The sequence below is a fragment of the Talpa occidentalis genome, unplaced genomic scaffold, assembly GCF_014898055.3.
Source record: "Talpa occidentalis isolate TD23 unplaced genomic scaffold, MPIMG_talOcc4v2.1 talOcc4.9, whole genome shotgun sequence".
Classification (NCBI taxonomy): Eukaryota; Metazoa; Chordata; class Mammalia; order Eulipotyphla; family Talpidae; genus Talpa; species Talpa occidentalis.
In genome coordinates, this window is record NW_023605305.1 from 40731177 (window position 1) to 40752071 (window position 20895).

General features: G+C 32.1%; 1 protein-coding gene across 4 annotated transcripts in view; it reads right to left on the bottom strand.

The window, feature by feature from the left end:
* Window positions 1-2130: 2130 nt before the first annotated feature.
* Window positions 2131-20895, bottom strand: part of SH3GLB1 (SH3 domain containing GRB2 like, endophilin B1) — a 38358-nt gene continuing 19593 nt past the window's right edge. For 3 of the 4 annotated variants that reach the window (XM_054691415.1, XM_037501451.2, XM_054691414.1), the window contains exons 3-9: window positions 18828-18956; window positions 16884-17017; window positions 15896-15988; window positions 7551-7640; window positions 7052-7152; window positions 2666-2894; window positions 2131-2316 (exon numbers count right to left, since the gene is read on the bottom strand). In XM_054691415.1, the coding sequence (XP_054547390.1) occupies window positions 2209-2316; window positions 2666-2894; window positions 7052-7152; window positions 7551-7640; window positions 15896-15988; window positions 16884-17017; window positions 18828-18956 (884 nt within the window). In that variant the 3' untranslated portion in view covers window positions 2131-2208. Of the gene's footprint in view, window positions 2317-2665; window positions 2895-7051; window positions 7153-7550; window positions 7641-11703; window positions 11728-13196; window positions 13284-15895; window positions 15989-16883; window positions 17018-18827; window positions 18957-20895 lie in introns of all 4 variants that reach the window. The other variant, XM_037501452.2, reaches the window with a different exon arrangement.

A 20895-nucleotide genomic window follows, 5' to 3' on the forward strand; every position in this document is an offset into this window, starting at 1 on the left:
TCACATATTGTGGTGAATCTATAGGAGCCAAAGGCACAAGGCTTTGGACTTTAACATTACGGAAGCCTTCTGTACACTATTGGGTTATTATAATCAACATACAATTGATGAAAAGCAGAAGTTTCTGAGAAAAAGTTACATTAACTGGTGAAGTTATACCTCGATCTGGGTCTGATTATAAACAGGGTCCAGGATACAACTGATAAGAACAGGGCAAGAATATAAAAGAGGTCTCCCTGGCACAGTTATAAACAAGGCTTACAGTCTGGGTAGGTCAGGAAGCTATGGATGCTAACAAGGGGAAATAGAGAATATTCCTATTGTGTGCCAAGCCTTTCCCTAAAAATTGCCTAATATACAAGATAACATTTGCTATGTAATCCTCAAAATAATCCCAAGGGTTGCATAATTATCATCATATATTAATGGCAGTTAATACAATGCCTGAATAGAAATTTAAAGATCACAGTATGTGAGGAAGACTGGATTTAAACCCAGGACCATTTCACTCCATTACTCATATTCTTTCAAATCTACTTCCCATAAACCTAATTTGTCATTGCTGTTTAAGTTGACTTGAATTTTTTTCTAGGCTCTCTTAAATTCTAAATCTGTCCTCCTAGGACATAATAGATAATAATCTATGCTGGCTGTAGAACCTCTTTTCTGTGGGGCAAAAGTTTCACTCACATGGTTCTCTAGTTAACTAGCTTTAGCAGTATTTGGGGTTCTTTAAGAGTACTACTGTTAAAAGTTTGGCCTTGTGAAACAAATCAAAATATGTTTGATTAATTTGGGGCTCTTAACTCAAAAGGATTATTTTTAAATGCTGTTTCAAGTATTCTTTGTTTTATAAAGTACCAAAAATTATCATTTTAATACATTAACATTACCTGAAGAAATGAACTATGCCTTTGCACATTATGCTTATGCCTCATCAAAACACCTCCCATTCCCCCAAATTTGAATTAGGTGATTCCCCAAGTCTCAAACACAGTACCCAGATTTCTTCAATCATGAAACTGATTATGTTACATGACAATTGTTTATTTTTCAGTATCCACTGGTCCCTTAAGATTGTCAGAGGACAGGACTGTGGCATCTTGCACAGGGTAGTTTTTAATTTATCTGCATAGTGCCTGACCCTCAACAAATGCTTAAATAAATGAAAGAATGAGAGCAGAAGTTCTAACATGGAAGCAAGCTGCTGACTCATGGCACTAGTCCCAATTAGTGGTTTTCTGATTACAAGTGTGTCATTAATCACTTCATTAGCAGGTGTTTCATAACTAGAGATCCTGATCAAGAAAAGCCTAAATTCATTTTAAAAGTTTCAAAATTCTATTAGTAGGCTCAGAATAACCAAAAGTTTATTCTGTTTGTATACAATTTGCTTTATGATGAATGTAGCCACATTAATTATATTTATAAGGATTTTTGTTCCTAATGGATCTAACTCAGATTATGCATGAAATTGTGCCAACTGAACAATCTTAAAAACACTATTTAGTGAAATGAACTTGTCCCAGATGTTTTAGAACCTTAGCTGCAAATATGCCAGAGAAATAAGGTAACAATTCTCAAGGGCTAATTTTTAAATTTAAAAGAAACTATTCAGTAGTTCTTATAAAACAAACAAACCTTCAAAATAACCCATCAAAATATAGTATTAAAATTATTCAATTTCTGTTGTAAAACAAGGTAAACTGGTATAACTGCATTTCTGTTTATAGAAACATTCAGAAACATTCTTCATAAAAGAGGTTTATACTCTAGAGTTCTTTTTAATCCAAAAGTTTAAAAGAAATTTTAATTTTATCCTTTGGCTATTAATTATATCTAATAAATGAGTCACTGATATCAATTCACAATAAATTTATTTTACATAAGAGGAAAAACTTGCCATTAATGAAAAATTCAGTAGAAAACAGTTCTGCTTTAAGTTGGGGTTCAAAAGTAGAAGCTGCTTATTAGTGAAACCTCAGTAGAAAGATTTTTAAGAAAACATTCTTGGCATGAAAGCTCTAACACAAATTTTGTAATGAAATATTTACCATGCAACTTTATTGGCAGAAAGACCAGTTTCTGATCGCTGGTATCTTCTTTTCACTTTCTTAAGACATTAACATGGACGATACTTATAAACCTGCTTTATTTAGAGTTAACTGTATATAAATATGGTGTCATGATGGGTAATAGCCCACCTATTTAATTGAGTAGTTCTAAGTAGGTTACCGGCACCCTGCCCTTCTGATTTCCCCTTTCGCCCATTAGCCAGTCTGAATCCATTCCAACGACACTGAACACAGTGATCACCTATAAAATAAAATTTTTCCAGTTATTAACTGTATTAAAAAATAAAGAAAACTACGAATTGCATTTCATTTGCTTAAACTATTCACTATCAAAAGACTAAACATATTGTTTTTGCTGAACGGTTATTATTTGAGACAGATTTAGAAATTTTCAGTTATTTAACCATTAAAAGTTTAAAATAATTTTATGTTAAATAGTTGATTTTATAAACTGTTACTATAACCATCTGAAATCAATGACAGTATTAAGATAAACCAATTTCAAGTAAGTAATGAGGAATTTGCATTTCACTATAATACTAGAAGTTATGTCAACCTGTATTTTCTTCTTATACCCATATATTACTCACCTCATCTGCCAGAAGTGATAATTCACTACTATTTGCAGCATCATAATCATACAGAACCCTGGCCTTCCTGCTGCCACTGCATTCCTTAAGGTCAATGAGGTTGGAAGGAGAGGTGATTACTAGGCCACTTGTTGATGTCAGTGCAGAAGAACCAATCACATTTGATGAAGCAGATGATACAGGTGTCACAGAAGCCTGATTGTTGTTACTATGGTAACTGGATGGAAAACTGTTGAAAAGAAAATGGCCAATTATCTATTTCAAAGTGACCAAAGCTCCTGAATATCACCACTGGGTGGCACTATTTACTTTCTATCAACTTCTGCTTTGGCTAAAGATTTAGATGTTAATAATATTTGAAAGACAATTATCACTACCACTTCTGGCAAAATACAGCTCTTCTGCCCACTTCTGACTATGTAGGTTCTCTCTCTTTTTTTCCCATATTCCTAATAAACCGGTCCTTTAAAAATGTTAAAAAAAAAAATAAGGACACAGTATGCTTGCTACCCAGCTTATTCCTCTTGGGCCAATTACACAGAAAAAATTCAGGTGGTTTTCAAAAATAAATCCTTGAAAGTTTGTTTCAAAGTTGTCTACAAATATAAACTAAATGTTTTTAAAAAGGAGTTACTTCTAACCAGAAAAAATGAGTCTATCTTAAAACACTTCCAAAAAACTTCTATTAGTATGTTTTACCAATAAATCTTCCCTTTATGAGTTGTTCAATAAAATATAAATGAAAAACTATTCAAATGTTAGATTCCACCACAGGAATGAAGCTTTCTCAAGCTAATTTTCTGAGAAAATTATACAGAACTTTCTTTTTAATAAAACCAATCCATTTCTTATTTGTTCAAGTGACAAATACGAGTATCTTGGAATCTAGCATCACTACCATAAGTTGACACTGAAGACACAAAGATGAAACAATACCATTCCTTTATGGAAATATAGACAAGTGAGGAGATGAATATTCAAATCATAGGTCATACTGAAGACCCAATGGGAGTCAATAAGAACAGGGTAAATTTCCCAAGTTCATTTATACTATGTTTTAGGGGAAATAATAAAAGATTTATTAGCAAACATTGAAATCCTTGTGATCAATGTGCTTAAAATTTTAAAGATAATTAGAATTTTCAAGGAATTGTATGGCTACTATTTTTTCCAGTAGTACTATTTAAATGGAAGAAAATGTAAAACAACTGGCCTATAATCATTTTAATCCAGCCATTTCTAAGGTTAAAAATTACTATAAAATTTATATTTGAATTTTAATAAATACACCAGTTGAAGTATAAAAGGTCTCATCTGGTAGGATGGATGAAATCTATCACTTCATGAATTATAATTTTCTTTTTTGTGTTATGACCGTGTGTCATCTGGAAATCATAGCAAGCAGCAAAATTCCCTTTACCTTTACCCTCTTTTGAAGACTTCCCTCCACATCTTATGCTTGTTTTTTTATCTTCTACATTCTTTTTATCATTGATACTAGAGATGGATAGAGGAGCTGTATGTTCCTCATTACCATTTCTACACAGTCCTGCCCCAAACTATCTCTTACTGCAATATTCATTCTGTTCCTTTCATTTCTAGATTTTAACTTTTGAGTCACTGTACTATATCTTAATCCTTGGTGATTTTAAAATCCATATTGGTAATTTTCCAACACTTTGGAAGAACAAGTCTCAGAGCCATGAACGCAACTCTTCTAGTGATTTTGTCTGATCCTAGTTCAGCTATCCATTCCCATTCTCTCATCTAGACCTTATTCATTTCAATAACTGTAAACCTTCCAATAATAATTTCCAGCATTTCATTCTCTGACCACCATCTTTTTTCCTACAACTCTCACTTCAACAAGCTTATTTTGGTTCTATGGTCCTACAATAAATCTACTGTCTATGAGCCTACTAACACTCCCTTCAAGTTCATGGCTGATTACTGTAATATGATTTCATCTCCCATGCCACTTACTTCATCTTACTCACTTGGTAAAAGAAAGTATCTCTTTACGAACTCAGTAGGTATCTACTGTGATGGGAGAAAAAATACAAAACCATGTTGTCTGATCTTACGTTCAATTTATAAGTAGGAACCTCAATATAGTTCCACAACCCTACCTGGCAATTACACTGCATTTTTTCTAGTACATTCACTTTCCATTCTCCTAATTACTATTACATACCCTTTCATCTATCCTCAAAATTCCTGCAATTATCCCTAGACCTTATACTTAGCCCATGAGTAGTTCTGTGTGTGTGTGTGTGTGTGTGTGTGTGTCTGTCTGTCTGTGTCTCCCTCGCTGGCGGCTGGGGAACTAACCGGCTCTGCAGAGGCTGTGGCCTGCCTCGCAGCCCAGCACTCAACCGCTGCGCCACCAGGGGAGGCCCGATGATTAGTTCCTTTTAACCGGAGAGAGAACCAAGAAACTTCCATACTCTTGCTCATCTCTCCTCTTACTGAAATGTCTATGTTCCTAAAGCTAATTTCTCCACCTGTCCATAAATCTCATCCCTTTTGCCTCAAGATTATCACACTAGTAATTCTTCCCTTGCCCATATTACATTTTCTCCATTTATTGCATCATTCCCACTATTTTAAAAACAAGTTCTCATTTCTTCTGTCTTAAAAAATAAAAATCAACCAGACTATACTTTCTCCTCTGGCTACTGTTCCACTTTACTCTAAAACTCTTGGAAAGATTTATCTAAACTTAGCAACCCAATTCCTTTCCCTTACACTCTTAAGTTTCAAACAAGATTTTGTCCCTACTGTTCCACCAAAATCACTCTTGCTGAGGTAAGCAATAACTGTTCAGTAATAACCCTCAATTCACCTGACCTATCTAGTGATCATAACAGACCACTCCCTTCTGCTTTTCTACATCATCATCTTCATTTGACCTCTAGGCTCTGCAACTGATTTAAGTCTTAACTTACTGCCCACTCCTTAGCAGGTTCCTCCTGTTGGAGTACTTCAGAAGAGTTCAGTCCTTAGTCCTTTTCTCTACCTATACTTGTTCCCCTGATGATTTCATTTAGTCTCAGATTTAAATGTGGTTGATGCCGACGACTTCCTATTTTAAATCTCCAATTTACTCCCCCAAACTTCAGGTTTGCATACACTTAAATTGGTTATCTCCCTTTAGAAGCTTTAATAGATATCTCCAATTTAACATGTCTAAAATTGGGCTTCTGATATACCGTATGTGCCCTGCCCAATGCAACCTGCTTTCCTGTGGCATTCACCATTTTAATTATCCACAACTCCATTTCAGTTGCTCAGGTTAAAACTGCAGTAATGTTTGACTCCTCCAAGCCTCATACACATAAAATCTGCTAGTAAATCCTCCTCATTCTACCTTTAAAATGCACCCAGGGTTTGACCATGCCCAGAAGAGTATGTGGGGACAGCTGAAGCCCTACCTAAGTGATTGCTGATATTCAGTTACTACTTACTACCAACACTGCTATTGGAATGATTTACATTAAAACCTGGCTCTACTTTTTAGAAATAACATTTGAATTTTTAATGTGGATCTGGATGAATTTTTAAGTTTTGCATATTTCTCTATACTGTCTTATAAAATACAACCTGCAACAGATTATAAAGGCCAAAACTTTCCCCCAGTCTCTATCAGAATTCTCTGAGGGCAGGGAGACAAGCTAGACTTTCTTCCTTAGAATAATAGCCCTGGTTTCCCTTTATTACTTCCCTTTACCTATTATTTAGCTTACCGCAATAACTAGGTTTTGTCTGAATGGATTTTTTTATGTTGAGTTTATCTTAAAGTGCAGCAATAAGTATATTTTCTTTAAAAGGCTAAGTTTCAAACATTGTGTGGCTTTAAGAAGAATACAAATATGAATAGTAACCAACAGCAACCCCATTCCTACACTTTGTAGTAAGACAAAGCGAAAAGAAAGTACTAAGGCTTCTTTGGCTTAAAGTAGTTGTAACGATGTGTGGAAAAAGTGGTGTTCTGCTTTCAGGTATTTATACCACTAACAAAACTTTCAATATATAGAAGTGCAAATTTTTCTGTAAATCTTATTACAATAACCGGTGATATTAGACTACAACTCAGTTTTAAGATCTAAAATTAGCTTCTAGATATGCAATTTTGTTCCAGGTCTAGTTTGAAGAATACACAGAAGGGAATACTAAAATGACATATTTTTTTTTTATTTATTCCTTGTAATAACTTCTCTTAATATTCTGCCTTCAAATGTCACATAAAGTCTCATCTTAATGGTTCCACACCATTTATATACAAAAACCTTTAATTCTCCTAATTATCACCTTTATTAATTCATACATAAAAATCTGCATTTCTTCCCTTATCAGAAATTTTGCATGTGAAAAGGAAAATATTACCTTCCCAGTTGTTTCTGGAGGTCTAACATATACTGGTAACACTGTGCATAGTAAGTCATCTGGGCTTCTACAAAGTCATTCAGACAGCGAAGGTGATGGGCCTGTAAGGGAAAGTCAGTCACTTCTAGGCTCTATTATGTACTTAAAGTGGCAAATGCTAAGAGGAGACAGAACACAACATTGAACTCAGGAAAAAATCACCAGTATCTAGCATTTTACTACAAGGTTTATTAAAATTGACACTGGTCAACAGTGTAACAATAATCTGTTTGTTAACAAAATCTAGCAATTGGATATGATGATGGTGAGAGAACAAGGGATGAGACATAAGTAAAATTTAAAATAATTTTTATTTTTCATAAAATGTTTTATCTTTGGAAGTGCCACAATTTAAATTCCCTTGGTACATGACTGAAATAGTTCATTATTTCCTCTCTAAATTGCCTTAGGACTTAGCAAATTTTTTGTTTCAAATGAATTTCCAAGACTGAACACTCACGTGTGTACTGCTGATTCCCTCTAACAGAAGTCTGGTAATCTCTGCTTGACGATCAAATTCACTTTGAGTTATTCTTAATTCCTGTTCAGACTTAAATTGGAAAATAGTTTTAGACTCTCATTACAAGACTTAGTCTGTTTTATGTACATTTATTTTGGCAGTTAACAAAAATCCTCTAAACCCCAAATGATAATCTGGCAATTCCCTGATTCTGCTGTGTATATAAATTGGTCTCTGGTTTCTAGACCTTAGCTTTTTATATATTCCTCAGTCTAGACAGACTGTTTCCTTACCAATAGCTGGCTTAAAAGAATCTATTACTGCCAAAATTTAACAATATACACATAAACACCTAGAAAAATTATCGGCTAGTGAATGTATTTTAGCACATCCTCTAGTATCAATTTTGTTAATTTTTAACATTTACAAAATCTTAAGAGTATTACTAGTTTACATGTATAAAATATTGCAAATGTTCATAATTAGTGTAGTTATAGTACTTTGAAGATAAAGATAGTCTTCAATCTCAAGTGAAAAAATTTAGAGCAAAGTGATATAGGCTTATAACTGCTTATGTTTAGTTCTATAAACAGGTATATCTTAGATTCTTTTTTTTTAAAGATTTATTTACTTATGCATACAAGAACTGGGGTACAGGTCAGAGGTGTAGGGGGGTGAGAGGATTCACCAGAGAGAGTGGGGAACAGACCAGGCAGAATGACTGAAATACACTGCTGAGGGGAGCAGCAGGCCAGTCAGGAGAGGTCTGCTGCGCCACATGGGATGCTCTCTAGCCGGCTGGGGATCGAACTCCTGCTGCAGTGGCTACGGATAGCTTCATAGGTTGCGTCTTAACCCCTTGCGCCACCAGGGAGGCCCCAGTTCTCAGATTCTTTCAAACGATTCTTTGTTCTACAGGAGAATTAATTTTTGTTTTCCTTTCAAACTTTGCATAAAATATGCCTTAAGCAAAAATATTATCCATAAACTATGCTAGAATTTTTCTATAAGGTATGGGTGACCTTTTAAATAAGTGGTGTTCTGGTAAATCAGCTCCCTGAAAAACAAATAAACAAAAGCGCTGATGTGCTGAATATCATGGTATAAATACTCTCAACACAGCTGATTTCAAGCTACCAAGTTGAAGTCACTAACCTGGGAGTTGAAAAGAGTGGCACATTACTACTGACCTCAACCATTTCATATAAGTTTACTCTTGGGACTAAACAGTCACTAAAAATCCACAGGATCTAAAAACAGTCAATACTCCAAACAATGTCCTCTCAAACTTTTAGCCAGAGCTGGTTGAAGTAAGGAAAGAGGAGAAAATTAAATCTCAGCTCTCACAATAGTTACCTTATTTCCCTACTGGGAATCATCGATGATACAATGATTACTTCATTATAACATATTACATCTGTAGGATTAATGGCTCCCTCCTCCCTGCCATATCCAACTCATTATAGTATTTTCAAACTGCAGTAAGTATAAAAATAAGGTCCTAGTCTTTTTCTCACCGCATCTCCCTTTCCTTCACTCGTTAGTAGTAAGTATTAATCCAGTGAACCAGTTAACAAGAAAGTAGCAGCAAATTAGATAAACAGTTGGTATACTGAGTCTCATGCCACTGCCAGAGACCTGGCTAGGGAACTAAGAATTGACCACTAGAATCAATTACTTATGGAAATAAGATTGAATGACTCAGTAAGTAAGGAGTTTAAATTTATTTGACTGAAACAAGAATACATGGTGCTTTAATAACAGGGTTAAAGTCAGCTTCATCTGGAAGTTAGTGTGAAGCAGAACAAAGTCCTAGGAAAAGAATGAATATTCTTCCTAAGGAAAGCATTAAGAAAAAAATTACTTCAGTTTTATATTTGCAATATCTATTGTTCTGCTTGGTTGAATGCAAAAAATTTGATTAATAGAAGTAGCCACAAAAAAACTAAAAATAAATGAACTTCATAGCTAGTTGCATGTAGTTCTTTGTGAAAGTACAAACTAATTAAATAGCATTTAACAGGAAAGACAGAAACATCTACTATATGGGACAATTTCTATACAAGGTTATTAGCAAGCAAGGTAGGTTCAGATAAAAGAGATCAGGAGGGCCCGAGTCTGAAGAAGAAATTAATGTTTTAAAGCTAAGAACACCATAAATACACATACACAAATACAGAAAATAATCTCATTAAGGAAAAGGGATAAGTCTTAAATGCCTAAGCAAAATGTGACTACTTGGGAAGAAAGGCACCATGTTACAAAGCCTAGGAAATCATTTTTCTATACAATCTAAGCTTTATATTTAGAAAAGGCAAATGATAGGAAAGAAACGGATCTTATTTCTTGAAGAAGTTTCAGTATACGTCTGGGGAGTTTGACAGTTGTCCCAAACCATCTCTATTTCAGACACAAATACCTGATCATAATAATTAAGGTTGATATCATTGAAATTAGGGCCTGCATAATCAATTTACTTAGGAAGAAAATGGTCCATATTAGAAATACAAAAGAGGTTTAAAGAGATAATGAATTTAAGGGGTTTTTATTCTATTCTCCAGATTTCTCAACTTTATAAAGATGCAGAATTGTATGGAAAAGACATTGTACTCTTAGAATTATTGCTCCTGGGCTAACTGACAGAGAGAGAGAGAGAGAGAGAGAGAGAGAGTGTGTGTGTGTATGTGTGTATGTGTGTGTGTGTGGTGAATAGTATAGAGTGTAGAATAACTGGGGTATGAGAGTTCTTTTAGGATGTAACTTGGAAAAGGGGCAAGAATTTGTTGGTTTATAATATCAGAACTTGCTAACTTGAGGCATTTGCTCTTTGTAGTTACCTACTTTTTTTTTTATGAATTTACATCTTAAAATATTCCAGGAATATGAAAATTTAAAATTATATGTTTTTATTTCTATTTTGCTTTATTTCCTTAAATTTATTTCATATAAAATGTAAATATTTGTTTCATGAGTTTCTTCTATTATATCAAATATGTCTCAAGCTGGCAGAGAATGCAGAATCAAATCAGTTTTTGGCGGCCCTGTATGCAAACCAAAGGGGAAGAGACCCAGGTTTTCTTGTTTAATTTCTGTTACTTGGTGCCCCTTTCTGTGCTAGAGTTTTAGTAAAAAATCAGAAGCCATAATGGAACCATAATAACTAAGCTCATAAATAGATTCCACAAAGGGGACTGAGAACATAAGAATTTGCCTTTTATTTCCAAGTCAGGAAACAGACTGCTTAGCCAGGAATTTTACACCTTCAGGAGATAAAAAGCTAACATTTATAAAATTATTAATAGTCAGAAGCTATAATTACTACCTGCCCCTAGTCTCCAGCAATTGTTCTCATTTGGAGATCAGATTTTGGTAAGCCTGAACAAGAGTAAGTCAAAACTGCTTCTGAAGACCTTAAGTAGTATTTGAAACAAATCTGCATTAAAGTCAATAATTTTATTCCTTAAACTCTTGCTGAGATACTTGATTTTGCAGCCCTGAGAAGATCAGAAATGGTAACACAGGCAGAGGAACTGCTATGAGCAGTCACAAGGGCAGCTTCTAAAAGTGACAGTTTGACACTGAGGGAGGAGACTACATACTTCAAAAACAATGAATCTAATTGTTATACAGTAAAATAATGAACATAATAAATCACTCTAACTGTAAGTAAAATTAAATGTTATCCTGTATCTAGTACAGCCCAATAAAGTACTTTTATACATTTTCAACTAGAGTGACTGATTAAAAATTAACTTTGCAAATGGAGAGAACCAGTTTTAGTTACATAGAAAATTCATTTGTGTGACATGACATGTACCATTCTCTAAAAATAACAGGACATGGTGTTAACTATATTTTATATAATTGTCATATGAATAGACCAAGTTTAAACGGTCTTTTGGCAAGGCATTGTAAAGATTACTACTGAATGCTATACTGAGAAACAGTGTGTGCAACCACATCTCTGCTACATTGTTTTATTGCTCTATGGAGCTACTACCAACCAGACAGACATAAGCTTTCCATAAAAATTTTCAGATTTTATAATCTATAATACAAAGACTGTGAGTTGCCCCATAGTTGTTGCCCAATAAATATTTACTGAGTGAATGACAATTAAATTTGTTTCATAAGTCTATAATAATTTACTTACTTTTGTCACTTCCTCTGCCCAAATCTAGCCAGCATTAAAAATTAGAGAAAAATATAGAGTATGAAAGAAAGTTGGAATTTAGTATTTTCTACAACTTAGTATAGAAAAATGTAAATATTTTAATTAAAATGACATACTTTTCCAGAATCACATCAACATGTTAAACACTGGTAACTAAATCGGTGTAGCTTAATATACTGTGAAAGTATGCCTTCATATATATCAATACTATTGATTTTTGAATTTTATGTTAATTCTGTAAGTTAATAAAAATAGCAGCTTGCCCAAATGGAGAGTAAACAATCCCTCTTAGTTTTAGTTTCTATTTTAGAAAATGATTAATGATAGGTTTGGCCTAACTTATTTCTAATTTCTCATTTAGAGCTAACATTTTAGCATTTTAGGAAATTAAAATAGAGGATAAATCTGACACAGGCATTTTGGGGGTGAGGGCACAATAAACAAGATAAAATGAACTTGAAAAACCTGTTATAATCAGTGTTACAACATTAAGGAAAACCTATGATTTAAATACTAAATTACCAATGACTAAACTAGTCTCACATTTTTCATTTTCAGTTACCTACAGGTAGGACAATGGAAATATATTAATGCATTCTCTTGCTATCTGGACAAAGCCCTAATTTAGCCAGGGCTTCAATAATTATAATAGTTAAAAAAAAAAAACACAACAAAATGCATTTTACATTTCTGTATATTACATGGATTTTCCTCCCTGCATTTAGTTTAATGCTACTAGAATAAAAACAGTCAAGCAATTGCTAATTTATTATAACAGTACCACAGACATGCCATGTCTATGGAAATTATATGTGTAGAAGTATAACAGCAAACACTTTATGGCTACATTTATATACTCTTTTGGGCTATGTTCAGATTTTGCAAATTTGCTTTGTTATAAAAATTTAAAATTCCTAACATCTTGAAAATTTTCTAAAATAAAATTCAATAAATACTTTGGCTATTATATAACACTACTTATTGCCAGTTCTAGCCTAACACTATCACTATCCTGGCAACTTTCTTAAGTGAATTAGCATTGGATGGGAAATGAGTCTTGCCAGTATAAACTACTGGTGTTTGTCTTTGACTGGAATTGCTGAAGAAATTCTATGTTGAGTTTGGGTAAAAATAAGGTAAATACTGAAGATACTAAGAAGCAAAGTCAATTTGTATACCTTATTTACACCCTTCTCTAAGTTGTGCCACCTAAACTTAACATATTTCATTGCATTAAAAAAGCACCATATGTATAAATTCAGATTCCAAAATCTGAATTTGGCATAGCTAATTTATTTTTCAGTTAGAACAGACAATTTCTTTTCTTCACGTTCCAATATTACTTCAGTTACTATTCCCTATATTATGTTAGACATAATGAATGCATATCTTTGAAAAGACTTTCACATGCAGATGAATAGCAAGAGAAGGCACTTTATTTAAGATGTAGAAAACACAGTAGGCCAACAAACCTTCAGCCATTTTACATGCAGGAAGTTGAGCATGTAAGAGAAATTTACCATAATGTTATCTCCTTCAAGGCGAGCTGAATTTAGTTGCTTAAGTGCATAAGTAAGAGACAAAGAACACATTATACCAATGAACACAATGAACCAAGTTACTTCTACACAATAAAAAACACACAACTAAGTATTAGAAGAGCTGATAAAACTTATTTTATTTTTGAGAAATGTTTTTGATGTTGTTTTACCACTCTAAAACATGCAAAACACATATTAGTTAAGTAACAATATTGAAAACAGACATACTTTTTTTAACTGAGAGAATTAATCATCAAAAGTTCAATCTACTATACTAGACTCTAAACTCAAGGAGCAGAGATTTTACATTATTTATCTGTGAACTACTCAGTATTGTGCCTAATTTATTGAATTAACATTAAAGAAATAAAAAGAAGCCACAAGAAACTAGTAAATAATTTAAAAAAATACGGGCTGATATGCACAGTCTCAAATCTTACTTACAGAGGAATAACTAGTCACAAAACAATCCATGGAAACTTAAGAATTAAAATCAAAGAAATTGTGAAGTTAGAGAAACCACTTCAACTGCACACTAGGAACCAAAGCAATGTGTCAAAGCAGCAAAACGCAAACCTAAACTCCTCGTGGTTTCCATTTTTCTGTATTCTTCAAGTAAATGGAAGAGAAATACAGAAAAAAATGAAAAAAGATCACAAAATTTAGGCATGTGTCAAGATTTTAAGTGATTACAAATTAAGAGAACCTTGCCTTCCCAAAGTATTTCAGATTCACTGGTACAAAGTTTGAAGAAAAGCTGATCATCTTGGGGGAAATAACACAAATAATCAGGAAATGTACATTTTTATCTAGACTAATATTTTTAATATTTGGCTGCACTTAAATTTTATTTTCTGCAATATATAAATTCTATAAAAGATGAATGTAAAATTATTGAGTAAAGTCATTTGTAAAGTCTTTCATTTTTATTTTAAATACAAATTCTCATGTAAAAAAATTCTGCCCCAAAAAATACACAACATAGCGAAACTGTGAAGATCATTTCTGAATACATTAACAAAAAAACTCTCTAAATTTGTCAACTATTACATTTAGGTCTTACAGATTTTAATAGCAGTGGTAAAATAATTTAGAAAAATCAAAGGACCTAAAACACAATTAAATTCATGCGCTTTCTAACATTTTCCGGGTAAAAAACTAGACTATCATAAGCTTGTAATGGTGCTTAACAAAGTTGTGTATTGACACTGTTCTTATTCCTTAAACATTACTGGGCATATATAAGCATTTTGATTGAAGGGATTCTGTTCTAGTTCAAATGTTTATTTCCAAATGATGCTTATTTGCTTAACATTTTTCCTGATTAGGAAATTAGTATCTTAAAAACCAATTTATATTTTACAATAAAAGTTTATTATTAGCAACTAGAAACTAATATCATAATTTAGTTTCTTGTCATCTCCAGGATTCATTTGTAAAAGTTCTGATTCTGCAAAAAATCTGTGTAGGGAAGTAAGGCTGTTTTTGAAGATGATCATGATAAATACTGAGATGTAAATGTCAGTGAATTTGGAATTAATGTCCTGTGAAATACTGCTCTTCTCCAGCAGCTGCTAACACTTAGGGACACTGTCTAGAAGAAAATAATTTATTCATTTAAGGGTCTGGGACAGTCTCTTAAGACATCACTGCCCAACACCAACTTACCAATTTTAGATTTCATACTAAATGAAATATCAAATTTTTCTTTCCCCAAACAAGAGAGCTACACTAGACTTCTGCCAGCATTGTGATAATATGCTCATCAAGGCAACAATTCTTGAGGTAGCAGTGGTAGTGAGTTGGAAACAGAAAGCAGTGGAAATATTGTGCCTTTTAACAAAACCCACCCCTTAGTTCAAGTTAAGAATTAACTTTTTAGTTCCTCTAATAAATAGACTTGTTTATATTGTACTATTTTCAACTGAAATCTGAGTAATCTTTTCAAAATTTAGATTGGAGGTCAGATAGTATAAATATTAAATAAGAAGCTTATAAATAAAAAACCTTTTAATAAATTTAAGTTTATATAAAATCACTGAATTTTATTATTTTAAAAGATTATTTCTGAGGGTTGACTTTAGGAAAACTATACCAGAACTTATTTATCCAAATGGGTCACCACCTTTTAAAAATAGTCACCTGGAGTCTTTAAGCCACTATCCTTGGTGACATCTTTAGTCAGTGAGTCATATGGGCACCACATCTAATATTTAAGCCACACACAAACATTCTCAAACTTGATGTATTCTCACTATAATTACTGTTTTTCTATTTCAAGTATAATAAATATCTCCAAAGGACATACTTGCCATCACCACCGAGGGCATTTAAAGAACATGTGACAACTTTAAAAACATTTATAATTTTTGTTTTAGTAACAGGTGTATTGCTGAAATAAGAATACTGCCTCTTGATATGACTTTTTTAAAAAATTATTTTGGATGTATTAACTTTGTTAAGTATTTAAAATCACAAAAACAATATCCTAAAGTCATATTCTTGTCTCAATGATAGACTGTGGCTTACATGAGAAGTGAGGATATATAATGTGGTATATAAGTCAAATTATTTTACAAGTTTTAAAGTTATTAACATAAAGTATTTTTCTATTAAAAAATACTACTTACTGAAGCTCTAGTTTCTGCAGCTTTTGCCTTTTTTAGTCTGGTTTTTGCAGCATCCAAATCCAGTCTCTTATTCTGTAATAGTTTCCTTTCTTTCTATAAATATAGTAGAGAAAAAAAAAGGCTAGTGGTGCTAAAATCCACAAAGAGATACACATTTAAAGGTATTATTCTCCTTTAAGTATATATTATCTGATAGGCAAAGGTTTATGATTATAAAATTAGCTACTAGGTGACCATTCAGCTATCTAATCCCCTGGTTATGAATAAACATTAGTGTGATAGCTTAGAATTGGTCACGGGAACGTCCAGTTTCTATAATAAGTCCACAAGATTTCATATCTCAAACTTCACCCTACTGACAATCTAATGTGTTTTAAATGATATTTCAACTTGGTCGACCTTCCTCTGTCTGAGTCCAAACATGTGTTTACCCTAAGACAAATTTATTATAAATAAGAGTTTCTACAATATTTTGTAATAAGAAATCTGAGGATTAAAGTTTGAAGAAGCAGTTACAATAAAGAGCAGTCTTACAAAAATCTTGAGTTTGGGAAATGATATAACACAGATAATGGACTTCTAAAGATACAAAAAGACAGGAAGTATAAAAGCCAAAAATACGGTTTCCAGTGATTAGATTTCTGGTCCCTAGTTTAAATTAGGGTGCTACTATGGTGACAGTATGGTGCTACTGTGTAATATAATTTTGTTATCTTTCCAAATACCTCTCCACAGATTTCAATGCTAGCAGTAAGAATGGATGAAAAGGCATCTTAGTAATTAATGATACTATAGGGACATAAAAATAGAGTCCATATCATCATTTGTTCTTAATTTTGGTTTAGTTTTGTGTTCTGTTGAAAGTACTTAACTAGCAGTTATTTAAATGCTCTAATTTGCCACATCTATATAATCTTTAGCTTTTAATCATTAAAAACTTTACAGTTGTAAATTATTTTACTAAGAAAGGTAGTATTTTTCAACTCACAGCAATTGTTTTGTAATCTCCTTCTATAAAGTTTCTTAACGGAGTGAGAAAATTTAAAGCTGATGTTTGAATTAGCTCTCTGTCCGCTGTTCCAATTCGTTTTTGTGTTTCTCCACATTTAATAAGGGCATTACCTAGAAAGGAAAAGAGTTTTTTTTTTTTTTTTTTTTTTTAAAAACCACTGTCTGGTAATGTAAAAAATAAAATCATATAAAGATAAATTAGCTATTTGATCTGCTTTAAAGTTAGTTGTTACTTGTTTACTTAAAAATAAATAAAAGTAAATTTAAGATTATAAATATCTAAATGAAAACAACAAAGATTAACTTCTTACCACAGCATAGTTAATTGTACTGATTTTACCAATGGGACAAAAGTGGACAGATATACTACTAAGTATTTATAGTCACAGTTCAAATAGTGTAGTATGTTGGTAACAGTATAAAGCTTAAAATATATTTTCAAATAGATCAAATCAAAATTTGTCTTGTTTCTACATTTATGTACTGAAGTACCTAGAAATAGTAATATATATACTATATCTTAAATTAAAATTGATCCATGTTTTACAACACATATATAGTACCCTAATATTGAAATAGGGCAAGTATAGTGGAAAACAGAGTGAAATCACAAGACCGAGATTCCATTACTAGTTCTACCTCTGTTTTAATTGTGTGTGTTTTAATTCTTCCTCTAAGACTGAGATTAGATATATTTGAATTATTAGCTGTGTGATCATGGATGAATTGTGTGATTTGCATTTTAAGAAGTATATAAATGAGAATTGACTGAAATAATACATATTATTATATAATGCTCAGCACAATGGAAAACTCAATTGATAGCTAGAAACAATTACAAATAAACAGATTCACACACCCAATTCTAATAAAATGTGTAAGTCACCTGGAATTACTGGAGATGTGAACAGATTAAGCAGACTAAGAGAGGAAAAAAATGTTTCTATTCCATTAGGGCTTAAGCTTGGTAAAAGAAAGGGCTGGGGACTTTATATATTATTTTGACCATAGGATCTAATGACATCAGGCACAACCAGGCAATTAAAAAATCTGCTTAATGTCTGAAGTTTTTCTAAGATTAACAATCAGTGTTTAGAAATTGAAGTACAGAAATTTTAAGCATTTTCTGACTTGAAAGAATTCTCCTTTGAAGAACACAATATAAAAGTTTTGAAGTTGCACATCTAAACACCAGCAATGGATCAGTGGCATTAATTTCACATTATTTAGGTTATTTATGCTGATGCAGTCAAGTACTAAAACTTAAGTTCATTTAATCCAAGCATTTATGAGCTATTTCATAAATCAAGACTATCTAAAGCAAATAATTTATCTATTTCATTTCCAAACAAGGACCAAATTTCTTGTAGAAGTTTTAGTATAAAGAGAGCTATTTGCCATGCACACCAAGAAAAAAAGCTATAGAAATCTGTGTCATGTTGTAAGAAAATTAGATTTGCAGGATAAAATAAATGTCCAACTTTGAGATTCTGAGTTATATACATCAAAGAATGCACAACAACTAATAAAGTTGGCATTTCTGTAAAACATGATTACAGAAAATTATATACAAGAGAAAAACAGAAATGCCATATAATCCAAATAACCAGACATTAAAAATAATGATTATCCACATTTTTGTGGTACTAACAATACTGTGTAATAAAAGCACTAATGATTTGTTCAGCCACTCACTATGTGACAAGTGCTTTAATACAGAAATAAGCTATCAAGAAATCAATAAAAGAAGAGATATATGTAAACAAAAATTGCAAAATGCCACAAGAAATTTACAACAGAGGTGTTACATTCAAAATTTTAACAAAAAAAATTTAAAGCTAAAATTGATTCTAACATTAAATGTTAATGATATTAATATAGAAATAAAGATATTATTAGATTGTATTTGCCTTTTGCTTACCATAAGCTGTGCCTGGGCCAAACTCTGTCCCCGCATCAATCATATATTGTCCCAAAAGTTCTGGGTTGTTTATACGACTTGGAGCTTTTCTATCCAGTTTCTCATAAACAAATTCTTCTATCCTGGCATCTAGGAGAAAGGTTTAAAATTACCAATGATTTCAAAACCAAATTATTTAAAAGACTGTTTAGTTTAGTACTATTAAAAAGATTGCAACTTATAAAGTAAATGTGAAGTTAGAAAGCTTTCAAGCACATACCCTATATGTAAACTTTAATTAACATGTTAAGAGTATTATATAGTTCTGAGAAATTTATATTTTATAAATTTGATAAAGTAAAACTATTATATATTTCATGGGATTGTAAATTACAGAAATGTGCTGAGTATTCACTTAATATCTAATGAATGTGCCGCCTTTGCCTCATTTGTATAGTCTGTCTCTCTTTTCTCTATAGCACACTTTCCTGCTTCCATTTCCACCCCTAATTCTAAATATAGGCATGGGAATTAAAGAAATAGAACCACCCAGGCTTCCAATACTAGAGATTAGTATTATGAAACTGTGGCTTTAAACAAAAACTTATGTTTAAAGTACATAAATATGTAGACACCTCTGAACATGTATTCACTCAAAAGATTTTAACATTAAAAAATAAGCTTAAAATATAAGATAAAAGGTTAAAAACAGTAACAGAACATTAGTAAAAATGAACCAAAAATCTGAGTAATTACACTTGGTTACTAACACACTTGGTTAGTGTAATAGTGAACAAATACATTTAGTATTAATTAATTTTACAATCTAAGTAAGTTAACCTTGTTCCTTCCCTTACCATAAGCTCATATAAATAATTCTTCTACAAGTGAAAGTTTAATATAGTAAACTGAAAATTTTACAAATGAGCTAAACCAGTAACATAAACACTTTAGAAACTGGTACATACTTATACACAAGATAGGTGGTTGTAATAATACTCGAAAAATCGTTGCATCATCAAAAGAGTTTTAAAGAGTTTTAAAGCTGGAATTAAAACATCTTTGATTTAGTTAAAATCAAAATGAGTTCAATACGTAACTATTTAGAAGATACTAATTAAATTTCAGAATTTTATTTTCTTACTGAGAGCAATTCTTAACTTTGCTTTTCTTTCTACTTATCTGATCAAATGTTTAAAGTTGAATACAATGTTGATTTCATTCAGTTAATAAAATTTTGGTATATTAATGTTTTATTTCAATAGGTAATAACAAAAATTTAAAATATGCGAGTAATTCTGCTATGTACAAAATATATTTCTGAAAAACCCCAAGTTGTGGAAAATCACACACTAAAAATAACAGAGCTTATAAGAAAACGAGGATTTGATCTGACACTAAAAATCTGTATGTAACTTCATAACCAGAGTGTGTGCGTGTGTGCATGCATGCACGCATACACACACACACACACACACAAGCACTGTTACTACTTAGTGAAACATTAACATAAAGTTGTATTGTATGAGTGATTGTGACTTCTTTACACTGATACCATTCTTATCTGCCATTGAGAAAAATATGTAGGATAACTACATATGTCAAAAACTCTGGACAAAGCAAAGAATGAACAAAAGGAAAATCTCTATTTTTTTTTTTATTTAAGTGCCATGATATGTAATTTAAGTGACTTTAAATTTATAAGAAATAATACATGGTGTCCAATGATAACAGGCCTCACTCAAAGTGTGAAAGGCTTATTTAAAGGTTAACACAGTATAACTAAGCTGGCACAGAATTACCAATGTTTTGTATTTCTTGAGGTTTATGTAGTAGTAGCAAAAAAGTTTACAGCTTGGAACTTTAAGTTAGTCTTTAAAAGTGGGTTTATAGTATTTCACAACATGATCACAGCAATACTAAGGAAATGGAGAAGTAGCTTGGGTTATGGCCTTTGCCCTTCAAGTTCTGATATGTAAAGCTCATACTGAAAAAATTGAGTGTCAATATACTTGGTTATAATTCAAATTCCACTTTTAATTAACTATGCTACATTGGATAAAAAGTTTATTTTTGAGTTTCATTCAAT